The sequence below is a fragment of the Arachis hypogaea genome, chromosome 4 (assembly GCF_003086295.3).
Source record: "Arachis hypogaea cultivar Tifrunner chromosome 4, arahy.Tifrunner.gnm2.J5K5, whole genome shotgun sequence".
NCBI lineage: Eukaryota > Viridiplantae > Streptophyta > Magnoliopsida > Fabales > Fabaceae > Arachis > Arachis hypogaea.
In genome coordinates this window covers 5,173,863-5,192,351 of record NC_092039.1, presented here as the reverse complement: position 1 = coordinate 5,192,351, position 18,489 = coordinate 5,173,863, and the positions used below count along the sequence as shown (strand labels likewise).

The 18,489-nt window shown below is 36.7% G+C and overlaps 4 protein-coding genes across 7 annotated transcripts; 1 reads left to right on the top strand and 3 right to left on the bottom strand.

Annotated features, from left to right (window-relative positions):
• The first annotated feature begins 1,230 nt into the window (after window positions 1-1,230).
• On the top strand, window positions 1,231-6,244 carry LOC112795941 (glycosyltransferase BC10). 3 transcript variants are annotated; one of them, XM_025838161.3, is made up of 11 exons: window positions 1,231-1,372; window positions 1,454-1,794; window positions 1,912-2,028; window positions 2,997-3,097; window positions 3,278-3,349; window positions 3,474-3,555; window positions 4,174-4,254; window positions 4,450-4,515; window positions 5,182-5,241; window positions 5,391-5,537; window positions 5,765-6,244. In XM_025838161.3, the coding sequence occupies exons 2-11, from the start codon at window positions 1,480-1,482 to the stop codon at window positions 5,942-5,944; spliced, it is 1,221 nt and encodes a 406-aa protein (XP_025693946.1). In that variant the 5' UTR covers window positions 1,231-1,372; window positions 1,454-1,479; the 3' UTR covers window positions 5,945-6,244. The 3 variants fall into 3 exon arrangements, with proteins under 3 accessions (XP_025693946.1, XP_025693948.1, XP_025693945.1); XM_025838163.3 differs by having other exon boundaries at window positions 1,235-1,794; window positions 4,474-4,515; XM_025838160.3 differs by having other exon boundaries at window positions 1,235-1,794.
• A 111-nt stretch (window positions 6,245-6,355) lies between these two features.
• On the bottom strand, window positions 6,356-7,819 carry LOC112795942 (uncharacterized). Its single transcript, XM_025838164.3, has 3 exons — window positions 7,470-7,819; window positions 7,370-7,390; window positions 6,356-6,852 (listed from the first exon to the last, which is right to left on the bottom strand). Exons 1-3 carry the CDS (start codon window positions 7,648-7,650, stop codon window positions 6,524-6,526), a joined length of 531 nt encoding a protein of 176 aa, XP_025693949.1. The 5' UTR covers window positions 7,651-7,819; the 3' UTR covers window positions 6,356-6,523.
• An 822-nt stretch (window positions 7,820-8,641) lies between these two features.
• LOC112795939 (pentatricopeptide repeat-containing protein At4g04370-like) lies at window positions 8,642-11,020 on the bottom strand. The gene has a single exon (XM_025838158.2). The coding sequence runs from the start codon at window positions 11,018-11,020 to the stop codon at window positions 8,642-8,644; it is 2,379 nt and encodes a 792-aa protein (XP_025693943.1).
• Window positions 11,021-11,785: 765 nt separating this feature from the next.
• Window positions 11,786-17,538, bottom strand: LOC112795940 (uncharacterized). 2 transcript variants are annotated; one of them, XM_025838159.3, is made up of 9 exons: window positions 17,189-17,538; window positions 16,860-17,099; window positions 15,583-16,754; window positions 13,795-13,861; window positions 13,567-13,613; window positions 12,922-13,009; window positions 12,406-12,536; window positions 12,208-12,306; window positions 11,786-12,108 (listed from the first exon to the last, which is right to left on the bottom strand). In XM_025838159.3, exons 3-9 carry the CDS (start codon window positions 15,808-15,810, stop codon window positions 12,031-12,033), a joined length of 738 nt encoding a protein of 245 aa, XP_025693944.1. In that variant the 5' UTR covers window positions 15,811-16,754; window positions 16,860-17,099; window positions 17,189-17,538; the 3' UTR covers window positions 11,786-12,030. The 2 variants fall into 2 exon arrangements, with proteins under 2 accessions (XP_025693944.1, XP_072089987.1); XM_072233886.1 differs by lacking the exons at window positions 11,786-12,108; window positions 12,208-12,306; window positions 12,406-12,536; ... (1 more) ...; window positions 13,567-13,613; window positions 13,795-13,861 and having other exon boundaries at window positions 16,286-16,754; window positions 17,189-17,526.
• Between the last annotated feature and the right edge of the window lie 951 nt (window positions 17,539-18,489).

Sequence of the window (18,489 nt, the reverse complement as noted above, 5' to 3'; positions counted from 1 at the left end):
TATTATTAACTATTCAAAACTAGAATATGATTATGAAGCTTGTTTAAATAAAGAACATCAAGTTGATGGAAGAAAACTAAAAATAGCTCAACTGCTCAATCCAATTAACAACTAAAAATGTGAATAAATATGTTTGACAAGCATTCGCATCTGAATGGACTTAACTATCGAACATAACTAGTAGCCATAGCAGTATCAAAAATCAATCACCACTTAACTGGTGATTCATACTAAGGCTATGTTTGTTTATAGAGACATGATACTGAAACAGAGACATAGAGATACAAAATTGTGTTTGACAGAAGAGACATTGATAGAGACAATGTGTCTAGGGATACTGAGTTAGTGTATTTTGTGTCCATCTTGACAGGAAGGACACGGAGACACTAACAAGAGATACAACTTATTTTTCATTTTTTCTTTCATTATTCTTGTTAATTTTTTATAATTATATTTTTTATTATATTTTTCATCTCAAATTTTTTGAATGAAAAAAAAATGAGAATAAATTAGATTTTCATAATTTGTTATAGTTTATCACCAAACAGGATATAAGAATACAGATTTTTATGTCTCTGTTCTTTATGTCTTATTTTTAATGTCTTATCTTGTCTTGTTATCAGAAACAAACGCAGTGCAAAGGATGGAAGATATTGGCGGAAAGGGAAGGAAAGAGAGCAATAACGTTTTATATATCATCTAGTAAGTAAGAAAGGATGAAAGTGTATTTAAAGGGCTACCACACAAAATAACCTAATTTTGAGGGGAAGAATTTATTTGTCTAATTTTTAAAATTATTTTTTACTTATATGTTACGTGTGCACCGTTAGACTTTGTTTATTGGGTCTGATCGAGGCATTTGTATAAAAAAATTAATTCATCCAACTTTTAAAAAGGTGAAAAACTTAAAAATATTTTTAAATAATAAAAAGCAAAAAAGTCTATAAATAAAAAAATTAGAGATCTATTTTTTTTTTCAGAAAAATTTTATTTGAACTTGATTAATGGATCCATCATAAGTAATAAAAACATTCGATTTGGAGTTAGGTTAAGTGAACCAAGGATGTGGATCCACGCGTATTTTGGCGAGGCGGTGCCGCACCTCAGCTAAAAGGCTTCACGGGCCACGTTGCCGACGTGTCACTATTCCATGGGATCCACCTCCTAAGGTCAAAAGTCAAAAGTCAAAACTGAAAACTAAAAACTAAAAGGAGCCAAAAAAGAAGTAAAGAACAAAAACGACGTTTCTACGACGCCGTTTCAAAGCATGCAGCTACCGCTATTCGGCAGCCCCTATGGCCTATGGGATATGGTATCATCATCATTCATCACTCCAAAAGTGAATGCTTGTTTTCTTTCTCCAATTTTCATGGTAATCAAATCAAATGCTCTGTTATTTTGGTTATGGCACTTCCCTCGCAATTGATGTGCCTACAAATTCATGGTTATTCAGTCATATGATCTCAGCTTTAGGTGGTGATGTTGGTGGTGGCAACTGCAAGTGCGAGAGGCGTGCCTCCCAAGAGGCGCCACGTCATCACCAGCACCAGCGGCAGTAGATTCTTCGGCTGGAAGCTCCTCATCCTGCTCTGCGTTTCACTCTCCTGCGTCCTCGTTTTGGCCGCTCTCTTTTCTCTTCACTCCTCTTACCTCTCCGACGCTGATAGCTCCAACCACTTCAAGGTAACGCGATCAACGGTTTCTAGAACCTTCCACGGCCCCCCTAAGATCGCCTTCTTGTTCCTCGTTCGCCAAAACATCCCCCTTGATTTCCTCTGGCATGTCTTCTTCAAGGTTCGTTTCCCTCTTCTTTTTCTTTCCTTTGTAAATATTTTTTAAAACTGATCCTTGTCGAAAATTATGAGAATAATATGATTGAGCAGCTTTTTTTTATGGATTTGGTTGGTGCAGAACGGTAACGCTGCCAAGTTCTCGATTTACGTTCATTCGGCGCCAGGGTTCGTGTTGGACGAGTCAACTACGAGGTCGAGCTTCTTCTACCGTACACAAATCTCCAATCCCATTCAGGTTACCCATCTTTCTCCTCTTTTCCCTCTTTTGACTTTTCCAATTGGAGGTTTGCAAAAATAAAAGTTGCTTTTTTTTCGGGATGTTGATGCTTGATGTGGATGCCCTTTCCTATGATGCACAAAATGGAAAGAAAATAAAAAGTAAAGTGTTAATTCCCGGGGAACTTCTAAGGTCTGTTTTGTTTGACTACTCATAAATTGAGTTATGAATTTGTTATACGACCTGTGAAGTTTTGTCTCCATGTCCCTTGAAAATATACCTTCTGCTAGACTCGGTGGTGGACCTGCTAAATTTGTCACCCCGTAATTGAAGGGACACCAAATTGACTCTTGATAAAGGAAAAATTCTTTCCAACGGTTTTTTTAACTTGTCAACCCCTATTAAGAAAATATTTCAAATGGGTTATTTTAACTCGTCAACCAATATGTGTGGTAAGTTACATCTTATAACATTATTTTCTTATTTTTTTTAAAAATCATATTACATAATGCATGGCATGGTTTAATCAAAAGCAAATTACGCAAGATATAGTCAAAAAATCATATATATTTTTTATTATTTCCTAGCTTAAGCAATAATCTGGTGGTAGGAAGCTAAGCATTTGACCTGAATCAAATGAGTATCCTCTATTCATACTCTTTGTCTTTTGTTTTTTTTTTTTTGGGGCCTGGATATATGTTTTTACTTTTTATCTTAATGCGTTTTGCGGATATGATTTAGTATAAAGATAGAGTTTTGCTAATACAAAAGGGAAATGATTTTATAGAGAAAGTGAACATCTATGTATTTAATGCCATTGGAAACTCAGATTTTATCTTTCCTATAAAAGTCCTTCCATTTTTGTGTTCTTCACAAATGCTCTTTGTAAAACCGATAAAGATATAAATTCTGTCAGCTGCTGTCCGGTATACCAATGTGTTGTCTAGTCCAAATCTTTTAAGTGTTCGCTTAATTCATTTTTTTAGGTTTCATGGGGAGAATCAAGTATGATTCAGGCTGAAAGGTTGTTACTGGCGGCAGCACTAGATGACCCTGCAAATCAAAGATTTGTTCTTCTCTCGGATAGGTTGGCATTTACAAGTCTTGTAATAACATAAGTTTCCATTGGGACTTTTATCTTTATATGTTTCTTCTTTTTCCTGTTTGCCCTGTTTTCTTTGTATCTTTTTTGAAGTGAAAAGGCAGGTTGGGACGTGGTAATTTACTTGCCATAGTAAGAGTCTAAGTTTCTGTTTTCCACGTGCAGCTGTGTTCCTCTCTACAACTTCTCGTATGTGTACAATTATGTCATGGTTTCTCAAAGGAGCTTTGTGGACAGGTAGAGAAGAAGGCTTTGGTTCTTGAGGTGCTTAGCACTATATCTTTTTTGGCTGCTCAATTATAATAATTTAATGTGAAAAGATGTCCAAAAGGTGCAATGAATTAGTTTTTTCATATTGTAGCTTTCTTGATGTGAAGGATGGCCGCTACAACCCGAAAATGTCACCTAAAATACCAAGGGAAAGATGGCGTAAAGGGTCACAGGTCATTTCTCTAATCTTTGATTTTTGTTTAATCTTGATGTTGTTCTTTTCAGTCATGAAGGATCAAATCTGGTGGTATTTTCATCTGTAATTATGTTTCTTGTTTGTTGCTGAAATGTTTTTATTAAAATGTTTTGTTCTGCAATCTGTCAGAACCTACCACCTAGGTGTAGCTATCAGCTATCTCTTGTAGGTGATGGAGGAGCATCAATCTGGATAGCTGAAGGATTGATGAGATATATTAATCCATTTCAATTTACTCTTCATTTATGTGGTTTTTATGTTGTCTGTGCTGTATGTGACAATATTTGGTTCAATCAATTCTGTAGATTAATGGGTTAAAAAGAGGCAAGGAAATCTTGCTTTCCTTTAGAGCTAGTTGGAGAAAATATTGATTGTCATAAATCATTGTTTGCTACATCAGCTGACTTTGGTAACACATACCATGCTATTGGTGTAGTTATTAATTTGGAAATTCAAGCATACTTTATTGATTCATTGATTGCTTTTGGTAGATATCAAATTGAATGCTAAATATCACATTATATTAGTAGGTGACATCATAAACTGTTTATTCCTTTAAAATATGTTTAAAGTTGAATTCATTTTGAATTTTCAGTGGTTCACTGTAGTACGTAGTCATGCAGAAGTAATTGTTGATGATGATGTTATCTTCCCCGTCTTCAATAAGCATTGTAAGGTAGGTAATCAATCACAACTATTTTCAACCATATTTTATGTTGAGTCAAACTTTTTTGTGTTGATTTATTAAGTTTGCTTTAAAGTTGATATGATATTATTTCAAAGTTGTCTTATAGAACCCAGCACAATACTGTTGCAAGACTGGGATTACTGTAAGTCTTTAATGTGTTAATACTAAGGAATAACCTGTCAGTGTCTGATTATCTTCCCATCTCAGAGACGTCCGCCAATTGATAACAGAAAGGGAAAGCTGAATCTTGTAAGTGGTTTAATTTTAGTTTTCTTTGTATCATTATTGGAATGTATCATGTTATCTTACTGCTATGTGTAAACACAATATCCTTTGCTTCTTTTAAACTGGAAATTTAGTTCAATACTCTATATTATAAAGGCATACTTCTATTCTGATTATATCAAATAATTGCAGGCCGAAGTTGTTATTTTAATTTCATCCTATTGTCTCTCTTTCCCCCTTTTATTTGGTATTTGATCACAGAATATAGTCAGATGAGTTGCTTTCACAACCCTGGAACAGCTGTAGAATATCTATGATATGGTTCCTGTATACTTTTTTCTCAGACACTCAAATAACCTAATATTTGCAAAAGCCCCATATACAAACCATTTGATTCATGTGTGAGAATTAGTACATGATTGATATTTTTTGTGGGATTTTATGTTTTCACTTATTTGTCATATGTGTTAAAAGATCCTTGTAAAAATCAGAGACCTCTGTGGACTTTATCAAACTATGGAGCATGCTGTGATTCTAGTTTTTTTCATACTGATTACGTTGTTGTGATTTGAGTACTCGTCTTATATTATAAGGTGTTGTTTTTGTTTTTGTTTTTATTCTTTTTTTTTCCCACTTTCTTTTCCCTATCAATATAAACGATTTTTAACTATGGTTTTGGCATAAGTGCAGAAACTTCAGAAGCAGCACAACTGTATTCCAGATGAACACTATGTTCAGACATTGCTTGCAGTAAGATACTAAGATTCCTCCATCACTATTTAGTATTTACCTTTGCTATTTGTGGTTAAGGTTTTCTATTTTTTCCCCATTAAAGTGCAATACCACTTCAAGTATTAATTTGCAATGATATTCTTTCTTCTTCCCTGTTTTCTTTGTAGATGCATGATCTTGAAGGTCAACTTGAACGTAGAACTTTGACCTATACCCTGTGGAACCAGTCTACAACAAAGATGGAGAATAAAGGCTGGCATCCTATTACTTTCAGCTATGCAAATGCTAGCCCTCAAAGGATAAAGGAAATGAAGGTTATCTTTTGATACCTTATATACCTGTGCATAGATTTAGCTGCATAATTGGTGGATAATTGAGAACTACTTGTGCAGAGATTTCTATTCCTTTTTGTCAATAGTTCTATCAGTTATCATAGGTCTGCAAAATTATGCTCAATTACCATGATTGCATTTTTGTTTCTGGCTACCGTTTCCTTAACCTTGTGTCTTGTTCTTTCTTTTTTTTTCCTTCTCTCTAACAGGGTATCAATCATGTATATTATGAGACGGAGTTTAGGACAGAATGGTGTCGTGCGAATTCAACATCGGTTCCGTGCTTTTTATTTGCTAGGAAATTCTCTAAGGGAGCTGCCATGCGCTTATTGAGCGACGAAGTTGTTGGCCACTTCCAAGTTTCTGCGATGTTGGACACTCCCCCATGACATGTCCATTCAAATTACATACTGACCTACTTTCACATATACTTGGGACCTCAAATGGGATTGGTATACAGTATACACAAAATAGCATACACCACAGTCCACACAGATTTTGAAGACCCTAGTAACAACATATTCCTAGGTAGCTGTGGCTGAATCAGTTAATTTGGATGTAACGATCTATAATAGGACCATATTTTATCTGGGTTTAGCTAATATGTTTTACGTATCTATCACGTGTAGTACAGTTATCAGTTGCATAAAGTGATAATTACAGTATAAAGAGCAGCATTTTCCTTTTTATATTTTCGGTATTGGAGAAGCGTTATTCCAAAAAGCTCACGCCACTTCCACAGTGAGTGATGGGGATGATAGTGTATTAGTAGTTCATAAATCTAGCTTCAAAGAAATCAATTGAAGAAAAAGTCATTGATTCAAGAGAAAGTTGAATAGGTGAACAATAATTACTTATCTAATTTGTTCATTAAACAATATATCAAGTAACCACAAAAATAAGTCGATGAATAGAAGAAGAATGAACAATCTACTGAAAAAACACAGGGCAGAAGATGATATCTGTATTCAAAAGTGAGCCCTTGATATCTTAAAAGCGCTCTCTTTCCATCCTCTTTGCCGAGCCCTCAGTTCCCACAATGCAGTCTCCTTCATCTGATTCACAAGAGCTGCCTCAGCTCTCTCCCTAGCCTCCTCACATGTCTCCATCCCTGAGTTGCACTTATCAGCCTCCTTCTGATACTGTGATGCTAGTTTCTTTGCCTCCAAGAGTGTCGTGTCGGCTATCCTTTGTTTCTCCTCAGCTATGGCTTCCTTCTGCCTTACTTCCTGTGACAAAAGCTCAGTGAATCTCCTCTCAGACCCTTCACCCTCCTCTGGGTCTTGCTTCATACAATCTACACATTAACACATGAACTGTGAAATGAGGCTGTTTTGACAATAACCTTACAATTGTGGCAAAGCCCTTCCTCTAAAATTAATGTGAAAGTTCACTTGAACTAAATTAAATTAAAACTTATAATCTGACCGTTATAAATCAGTTGTAACCGACAAATATCTCAGACATAAACGCATTTTCAATGTTATAATAACTCGATTATCAACAGAATCATCATCTTCGTTATGGTCATTTATCTTTACTTTAGTAACCGACCATTTATAATGAACAGTAACTCACCTTTTCAGAACACTTATAAATTAGATTGAAATTTGAAAAAAAAAAAAAGGTATGCTTTTATTATATAAAGCACAACATATAATTCACTTATACTGACTTGAATGTGTTATGTGTATGTGCTGCAAAGATTAAGGATAAACATCTCCAAAAAATATAAACTAGTGCAGTTAATAACAGCTATGTATTTGCATGTGTGTTTAACTCTGAGTAGTAGTAATAGAGAGAGAAAAACTGACCTAAAATGGAGTTATTCAATCCTGCATAAGAAAACAAACACTTTGATGAATATGTGAGCATAAGAAACATTTGAAAGGCATGAAAAGAAGAGGTAGGTACCGTCAGGGAGAGAAAGAAGAGGTTCAAGAGAGCAATCGCAGTGGCAAGGAGCGCAAGAAGAGACGGTGGAGAGGGACTCGTTGAGATGCCAATAGAGAGGTCTGCCGCCGATGTAACCGATGAGACAGAATCCAACTGTCCACATCAACACCATGAACGCTCTCCGCTGCCTCCTGTTCATCCTTTCTTTATTCTCTTTCTTTCTTTCTTTCTTTCCTTCTGAGTAGATTTTCACACCTAACTAACTAACTAACTGACTGACTGGGGAACAGGATCTTCGCTTGACTGAGCTCTCAGGTGCTTTGCTTTTATTTGGTTTCAAGATTCGCGTATGTATCTGCCTCACTCTCAGCTACTACCCCCACGCGTCTCTCAACTCACATTCTATTTATACTTTTCTCCATTATTAATGTTTCTCAAATGATACACATTTTTTAATTCCTATGCTTCTGAGTTATAATCTCAATTAAATTTACTAATACTAGTTCTTCAGGATTTTCTTTAAATATAAAATAAAATAATTTTCATACTTACACTTTTATTTAATAAAGGTGGAAACTCAGGTGCAGTTCACTTGATTAAATTTTTATCTGATGGTTCTCAGATATCAACTTCACCTGAAAGTCGACTTCACCTGAATTTTCACCTTTAATAAATTATTTATATTTTTATATTTTATTATGTATTCGTTTACATAGACTACAAAATAAATAATAAAATATAAATAATTTTAAAATTGTGTATACGTAATATGAAATTTTTTAGTATTGTTTAAAATTACATTCCATGTCAATGTCATAGTGAATGATAATGTAATTTTGAATTAGAAAGATTACTAGAAGGTTTTTGTCAACACTCGATGTTTATTCTCTTATTCTCAAATAACTATTGTCATTTTTATATTTTACATCAAGTTATTTAATTATACTCCTATTTAATAAAATGAATAAAATTAGTGAATATGAAGTTATGAACAATACTAGTAACATCATACTAGAAAAGAGAATACAACATGTTCCTTTCGTTTTATGTATAGAAGAAGATTGCTGAATGCCTGCAGCTCTTCATGGCAAGAAGCAGAGGGATGTAAATAACGAATCACCTTCATTGGAAATAATAATAAGAGAGAAAAAGGTAAAGAACAAAAAAAGGGGTGCCATGGATTAAAGTCTTCATTGGAAATCCAAAACATCACAGCCGTTCATGGAAATGCCGCTGTTTTCACTTTTCAGACATACACAATTGTTATATATGTGATTGCTTTCAAGGTTAATGCTAACTTCCTCCATTTTGATCATTTGCTTTCTCAAAACTTTTAGTGCAAACACTATTTCTTGAAACAGGGGGTGTGAATTGTGATCTGTGAAAAATGTAGTTATGGTCCCATGTATGTCAATGAAACTCCAGCCAGGAATTTTTCTCAGTCCAAGAGATCTCATATGATTCCATGCCTCACCCACTTCTTCCCACTTGTTTATTGAAGCATAGCAATGTGCAAGTTGTACATAATGCCCTGCACTCATAGGCCTCAGCATGAGAATGTCATTGGCAATTGCATCACCAAGTTCCTTATTACCATGTGCTCGACATGCATCAAGGATTATGCCTAAAACATCTAGATGAGGCCTTAAGAATACTTTTCGGTATAGGTTATACCCCTCCTCGACCCTCCCTGCTCGACTGAGGAGATCAACCACACAAGCATGGTGCTCAAGATTTGGTGCAATTCCAAAATCTCTAGTCATTGATTTGTATATGGTCAATCCTTGGTCTACAAGTCCATTATGACTACAAGAAGATAGAACCGACAAGAAAATCACATGGTTTGGTTTAATTCCAGATTTCAGGAACTCTGAGTATAACCTAAATGCACTTTCTCCTTTGCCATGATAGCCGTACCCTGCAATTATCGCACTCCATGACACCAAGTCATGATATGGCATCTGGTTGAAACACCGTTGAGCGGCATCCAAATCGCCACATTTGCAGTACATGTCTACCAAAGAAGTGTCCACTAAGATGCACGGCTGAAGGACGTTTCTTACAACATAGCTGTGTATCCATCTTCCCAAGTGAAGTTGTCCGGTTGACGCGCAGCCTTGGAGGAGGGAGACAATGGTTATTGAATCAGCGTTTTGATGATCACTCCTCATTTCATTGAAAAGCAACAATGCCTTGCATACATAGCCATTTTGGGCATACCCACTGATTATTGTGTTCCAAGAAACCAAATCCCTTTTGCTCATCCTATCAAATACAATGGAACTCTGGTCCAAGTGACCACACTTTGCATACATGGAAACAAGAGAGTTTTGAGCGGCACCATCCAATGACAATTCTTGCCTCATTATGTAACCATGAATGGATGCCCCCAAATGAATAGACCCAAGTTGACTACATGCTGTAATTACACTGGCCATAGTAGCACTAGATACCTTCACTCCGAGATTCAACATTTGGCGGAACACACACAGTGCCTTATCAGCAGAATCATTCTTTACAAGGCCTGATATCATCGCGGTCCACAAAACTACATCCCTATCCAAACTCCTCTCAAATATTTTGAAAGCAGTGTCCACGTTCCCACCTTTCAAGTAAGCTACAATCAGTGATGTTTCAATATGTGCATCCAAGTGAAAACCACCTCTCAAAATCTGGCCATGAACTAGCATTCCTAATTTCAACTCCCCCCTTGATGCGACCACAGATAGCACTGACCCAAAAGTCTGCCGATCGGGCTCTAACCCTTCCACCCTCATTGTCTTAAAAAGCTGCAGAACCTCAATCAGATCCCCAATCTGGGCATAGGTCGATATCAGCGAATTCCAAGAAACTAAATCTCTTCGCTCCATGTAATCAAACAACTTCCTGGAATCATCAATGCTCCCACATTTCCCATACACATTCAATAGAGAATTTGACAAGCTTATATCAAACATAAACCCATGCAAAACCGCACAGCCATGCAAACACCGCACTTGAGCAATCTCTGAAACTCCAGAGAGCAAGCTTAGCAATGTAACACTAGTGGGCTGAATTTCCTGCCAACACATCTCACCAAACAAGGAAAAAGCCTCAAGAACACGACCACCGTGGGAATAGCAGCCAATAATGGTAGTCCAAGGAATAACGTTTCTATGAGGCATAAAATCGAACACTTTGCGAGCAACATCAGGGAACCCGAATTTGACATAGAAAGTGATCAAAGAAGAAGCTATGTAAGGATCAAGGGAGAAGCCAAGAAGAACGATGCGTTGGTGGAGGAGGAGGCCAAGGGGGAAGAGGTTGAGGGAGGAACATGCTTTGAGGAGGGTGGGGAAGGTGAAGGGATCAGAAGGGATTTGGGAATGGAGCATGGAGGCATAGGTGAGGAGGACTTGGCGGTGGGAACCTTGGGAGGAAAGGTAGTTGATGTGGCCATTGAATGAGTGAGTGGCGGTGGCTGAAGAAGGTGGTGGTGGTAACAGTACCAGCCACCGGGTTTTGACTGTTTTGTAGGTAGGGAACTTCAGCAGCAACAAGTAGGGAGCCTTTGGTTTGAATGCGTGCATCAGTATAACCCATTACTGATCATTGCTTGCTGTGCCCTCACCGTATAAATTGTCTCGCAAAGACTTACTTGAAGAAGGCAAAATGAGTTTCAGAAAAGATATTTGAAAAATAAAAAATTACATGAAGCTTCTTGTAATGTCCACATCCAAATCGACGATCACATTTGTTTTTTTTAAAAAAAATGCTACTTTTCAAAAATAAATAGATATTACACATAAAAAAATTTGGAGTAAACAAAAATACAATTGTAAATATTAAAATGCACACGAAAAATTATTTTGATAGACAAAAGAATCATGTTGGAAATGAATTTGTTAGACTTGAAGTATATTTTTGTCCATCGAAAAATCTTCCCCATGTATTTTAATATTTACAAACTTTGGTGTGTTTTTTTATCCATTTAAAATTCTTTTTATGTGTATTTTATTTATTTACTCAGCTTTATAACATTCTTTTTAGCAAAATAACTTTTTAATAACCTCAGTAAGCAAAAACTTTATAAATGAAATTAGTTCGACACATATAAGCTAGTTCAGTCACCCAACTCGGGTTTGAGGGAATGTGCAGAAATACTAGTGATGCTCCAAGCATCATTCAAACCAAGATACTCTCTTATATATAAGGATTCATTGAAAATTATTTATTTCTTTGAGAGCTGGGACTACGCATGCTAACGCGCACTATCCTGCATGCATGACACAGTTATATAATAAATCAGGTGGTGATGATGTTAATATAAGGTAAAAATGTCCAGGATATTCAGCTTCAGTTGAATAGGTGGTTTTGCATTTGTTATTTGACTATAAAGCCAGAGTGTATGTATCGCAAATCTTGAAGATTACTCCGAATACAGTTTTTACCGATCGTCTTCGACTCTTCACTACTAAGATCATGGTCATCAATATATCTATTTTCAGTTTAAATTATTTGTCCATGCTGCTCTGAGGCATCTTAACTAACAGTAAAACTGCGAGATCCCCAAAATTTCTCCGAACAATGAGAGCTACTACTACTTTTGTTTCTTTGGGTACTCTCTGGCGCCAAATATAGTAGATCCAATCCTCACATTTGTACTTCCCATCTCAATCTGCACAATTTTGAAGTTAGTGGGCTAAGAGATCTTATGAAGAATTTCACAAAACTTGTTCAATTCAATGAAATTCTTGTATTTTCAAAACTTCCTTACAGCTTGCTCAAAGTCTGCAGACATGCCCATTGATAGTTCACATTGATCTTCTGGTATTCCAATTGCTTTGCAAACTTCACTTCTACAATTCCATAACGTCTGCATAGTACAAAAGAAAATTTAATCTCAAGGATTAAATAGGAAGACTAGCAAGGAATCTCCAAAACAAATAACCATGCCTAAAATTGCAGTCACCACCTTAAAATTTTCCGGGGTAGAAGTATAATCCGGCATACCAATTGTCATTAGGCCACAAAACTCGAGGCATTGGCGGTCCTTAACATATTTCACAAGGTCCACACACTCAGAAGGGTTAACACCAAATTTAGCTGCAAATAAAGAACAGTTGAATGTGATTCTTGGACAAAACCGCGTCAACAACAGCATTTTATCATGGGACAGAAAAGAAAAAGATATAGGGTGCAGATTTTATGTCAGCATGCTCTAACCAAGCAGTTATGCTGTAACGCATTTCATTCTGATAAATGTAATGGTTACACAGTCACATATACATCTGTGATGTTAGAATCAGTTATTGGCTAACCATAATTCCAATAAAAGAATTGGAAACTTTGTTCTCATGTGAATTTGATGATATTTTCATATTTATAGGACATGTAAAACGATTTGGGTTAGGGAACATGCAACACTAGCAAGTGAATTTCATAAACAAACTGTGGATACTGAAAGGACCAAATCTATCAAGTGACTTACATGTTTCTCCGCTTGTATTCACTTGGACGAAAACCTTCAATGGTTTCCTGCCCAAGTTTGCTACAGCATTATCAAGACAATTTGCTATCTGCCAGCAGCAAAAAGAGGGAGGACAGGGAGAATTAAAAAGAAGAAGAACCAATTGATGAGTTAATCATCTGCAATGGAATATAAAAAGACACCAATATTATGCATTCAATATATCAAATATTTTGTTTGATAGAACTATTCTCTATGACGCTTTCTTGTATACAGAACAAAATTCTTAAACAAGTGACATAAAACACTAATGATCAGCGGGACAGAAATGAACTTAAAATTAATGTAAGATAATTCTACATGCGCAAAATCAATCCCTAAACTCAATTGAACAAATGGCTATAATAACTACTCTGGTTAGCAAAGGCTAGTAACTGATTTAAGGACAGCTTGCAAACTCAAAAATTAACTTGCATCCTATATTCCTATTCATAGAGAACTTTCAACGACATATTACAATTACTTCCAAGGCTTAGTATTTTGCGACCACCAAATTCAAACGAACAATATACAATCAGTTACTTTCTTGTATGCACTCATATGCATATATTATACCTTGGTCTACCACCAAACAAACTATCAAGGAGAGGTAGAAAAACAAATTACCTTCTCATCATCTACAGTTTCTACATATTCAAGGTTGGGAACAGAATCTGCAAAAGAATCAAATGAGGAACAATCAAATCATGGAAATCTATCACGATTGAAGTATGCCAGCATGAGCTACAGTAAACTTAAATGAAAGAGAAATTGTAACTGAATAAAGCTCGAAAATGATATTTTATAGATAATGAATATCGAAATCGAAGTGAAGGATTAGGATGCATAACATACTGACAAGAAGCTTCGCCTTATTGCTCTGCAAATTTCCGATGAAATGCCACTCAATATCTTCTGGAAGCTGCACCAATTTCACGAAACCTAAGCATCCACGATTCCAAATGTATATAGTGAATGTTGGGAATAAGACACAATTCCCCCTTGAGAAAACACCTTTGACAGAGAAATAAAATAGACACAATCACAACACAAGAATTTAACGTGGAAACTCCAATTACCGGAGAAAAAACCACGGCCGTTGTCAAATGACAACCAGAGAATATCACTATGTGAAAATTGTTACAACACATAGACTTCTTTCTCTCACCGGCACCCCAGTACACCCACACTCTTTCAAAGCAAATATCTAACTACACCTCACAACACTCTCTAATCAAAGAGTACAGAGGAAAAGAAAAATCAGATACAAGCTTAAAGTGTTTCTGACTGGTGCAAAAACAAATGGAGAACTTAGCCTCATATTTATAGCCTAGGCCACCCACTCCATTTGCTATCCTAAGCAATGTGGGACTAATTCAACCAAATCCTAACAATCTCCACCTTGATTGAAATAGTCACACATCTTCAGCTTCCATTGTCAACACCGACAATTCTTTGCTGCCATTGTCTATACCGACAATCATAGTTCAGAGAACTATCATACTCCACCATGAAAGTATACTCACTTGGAATTAGACCACTCCAAGAATTTCGCCTTGGTACAGATCGAAACCTTGCTGAAAATTCATGGTGCAACTTCCAAATTGGCTTTTCCTGGAAGTTCTTCAGCCATCGACCTAACTCCGCCACACACCTTGCATCTCAACGCCAACCAATGCCCGTGTGCAATTGTGGACCCGATTGCCACAACTTATCCTTATCCATGGCAGTGCGGTAATACCATGAGGATACTTCTTGTCTTCTAGAGAACATCATCTTCTCTCATAGAGAGAGCAACCAGAGATCTTCTCCTTCAACGCCTTGTGCAAACCTGATTGTATCAACACATCCTTGACTTGTACTTGCCACAAGCCAAAATTGATTCTTCCATCAAATTTCTCTATTTCAAGCTTCACAGCACTTGAATATCCTGACATTGTTGCAACCGTATACTGGAATATTATAACTCAACTGTAGACCGTGCACTAGGAAGGGTCCCCAGGAAAGAGAGGTGGGTCACAATGGACACACTTAAATACCAAGTCTTTCCTTAGCCAGAACCTTTTCCAAACTGCACTCTCACAGAGTCACACTGCCTTCCAGCAACAACAACAGCAACCAAAGAGATTAGACTAGGCTGCAACCACAGAGCATACTAAGAATAAATCCCACCGAACCGAAGCTCTGATACCACTTGTTGGGAATAAGACACAATTCCCCCTTGAGAAAACACCTTTGACAGAGAAATAAAATAGACACAATCACAACACAAGAATTTAACGTGGAAACTCCAATTACCGGAGAAAAAACCACGGCCGTTGTCAAATGACAACCAGAGAATATCACTATGTGAAAATTGTTACAACACATAGACTTCTTTCTCTCACCGGCACCCCAGTACACCCACACTCTTTCAAAGCAAATATCTAACTACACCTCACAACACTCTCTAATCAAAGAGTACAGAGGAAAAGAAAAATCAGATACAAGCTTAAAGTGTTTCTGACTGGTGCAAAAACAAATGGAGAACTTAGCCTCATATTTATAGCCTAGGCCACCCACTCCATTTGCTATCCTAAGCAATGTGGGACTAATTCAACCAAATCCTAACAGTGAAGAATCGAACCGAAGAAATAAACAGACCTGAGGAGCTTTCTCGACGAGTTCTTGAACGTAGTTCTCGCCGAAGCAGCGGTGGCCGGAATCGTAGACCTCGCGGATGACGGAGACGGGCTTGGTCTTGCTGACGGCAACTACACGAACCTGTTGTGGCGTCCGGGCTGATCGCTCGGCGGCCTGGTGGACGCGCTGCACCACCGACCTCAAGGATGCCGCAGCGGCTCCGTCCATTGCAGCTGCTGACGTGGCCATTCAATCACAGAGATATACCTACACGGTTACACCAATCTTCGAGACCGAGGACCGCGAAATACCTACCAACTCTTTTCTTTTTGGACAAAAATGTTATAACCCGATATACTTTTGGGCTGCTAAATAGGATTTACAGTTTTGGGCAGCTAAAACAAATAGAGAACTTGACCAAAAAAAAAAAGAAAATAAATCTAAACTTTTCGAAAATGGATCCTCTCAATATTTTTTAACAATTGAAGGAGTAAATTATGATCTTTCACCATTAATTTTGTAAAAAAAAAAAAGTATGAGGAGTCAATAGAATATTTGTACAATGTGTACACTGGAGGTTTATGAAGTACTAGAGATATAATCATTAGTGTTATCTTTTTCAACTTTTGGGATGAGTACATGGTATTAGAACGCTAGATTCGAAAAGTCAAGAGTTCAATCACACTTTACACTCTCAATTTTTTTTAACAATTGAGAAGATCCATTTCCAAAATTTTTTGTGTTTGAAAAAATATTTAAGAACCTTTACCATAATTATGCTGCCAAAATGATGTGGCAGTTACTTGTACATAATAAGATTATAACTTTGCTGCACTAGCAATTTCTTGCGACTAATGGTTATTAATCTTTGTACAAATGGTCGTAAAGTTAATTACTTAATTAAGCTAAATGCTCTGTGATCGTCTTAAGCTGGTAGTCATTCGCATAAACTGTTTCTTTATGGTAGACTTGAATCTGAACATTTGTAATGGTACGGCTACAACAATCAGTACTCCAATTATCACCGTATAAGCCTTTATCAAAATTTCAGCTTCTTTTTCAGTGCTTATCCCAGCAAATATGCTAACTACAACCATTCCAATTGCAGCATACCCTGTAGCATGGTGCCATATGTTCCACCACTTGCGATAACCACCTTCTTTATTTGACCTCATCGTCAACACGGAAAGTATCTGTGTAACAGTTGACCAATTAGAGTGAATTTTACTATTAAATGAAACGTGTAAAACATATGTATCAAATTGTCTCATAATTGAGAGGTAAGTAGGACTACTGACTTGTAAGTTTATGATTGTGAAGGTAATGATGGTAAGTGCAAGTTGGAGTTTAGACAAATAATGTTTTGAAAGGGTTCTAAGCCATATCCCAATGCACCAGCCGATTGTGCCCACAATGTATCCTAGTGTTTGGCACAGTACGTGACACCAGAACCATTGTTTCCACTTGAAAAACCTTGCAATGATTGCTCCTATTGGAAGCAAAGTTCCCCATCCTACAACGATTAGAATCCCATGCACCTGCCATAGCCTCAAACCAATCATCTAGATATATATACATTAATGATAACTAATACACCATAAATTAAAGAATTAGTAATGAGCCTTGCCTTTTGTAGATGAAGCTGAGTATGGCGGGAGAGAGTCTGATCTCTATACGATACTACAGTAGTTCTTTTACCATTATTTCCTGGTGTCATGTGACTGATTTTGGATTCCAATTCATAGAGAATTGTTCTTCCATTTTGAGCTAGTGCTAATTTCTCAATTGTGGGAACTAATTGGGCACGGGTAGGAGGAAGAAAGTCATGAGCACATAACATGAGAAGCAGAATTAGGAAATAGGATATCATGATGGTGTCTGTGTACTGTGTCGCTCTATGCTACTCTCATAAACATGAACCAGACTCATTATTCTTCGTACTGTTCATGATTGCCTTCATGGGTCAAATTTCGCTAGGACAGTATAGTTCTAAGTTCTTTGCTTCTTTACTTTAAAGAGAAAAGGAATATTAAATTCTTAACGAAGAGCGTCAGACAGGTCAGTAATTTTTGTGTTCTGTAATCATCAATTGGCTATTAATAGTATTTTTAATAGTGTAAAATTAAATCTAATAGTGTAAAATCATTCAATTTTCTTTTAATAATTAAATGTTAGCCAACTTTTTAAAAAATTATTGATCCCAAAACTTTTTCATTCTGAATTTATTACAAATATAAATGTTCCTGCCAAAAAGAGGCCCTGGCCTGGCCTACAAATTCGCTGTAAAATACTAAAATAGTATTTGGCTTTATTAATTTATTCATTTAGAATTTGTGCTTTCCTTGTCAAAGTAAGTTACAGCATTCTACATATGAACTGCATAAATTAAATCATCGCAAAACTAATATTCATTGTTTTTTAAGATAATACAAACACACGCAGCATCAGTTAATAACTACTGGAATGATATAAGTGGTTCTATTGTAGGATACACGAAGTGTAAGTATGTAATTGGAAGTTTATTTGTTGATATATAAGCATATATGTCATTTATTTAGAACGTATAACAACCACGGGAAATTATTTTTATTATGGAAAAACCATTGGTGTTTTGGGAGAATATTAGAAGGTGAGGTGATTTATCAGGCAGTGGAGAACTCAGTCAACACGCAGGGGCGTGGTAACCCTGTTACGGAGCAACGTGTCCGCACCACACACTGGCGAAGTGACGCGGCGAGCATGCACGCTTCTGACACCACGCAGGGGCGAGGTGGAGCTGGCGTTTTTCCAATATCATTGAATAGCATGGCCTGCCTGGGGCTAAGGTAACTCAAGTGGGAGAGCCGTGTTATGGGTGACCTTATTGCACGGTTCAGAGAGCACTTGTGTATGTGATGCAAGTGAACGTGTACGAAAAAGCTGTATCTA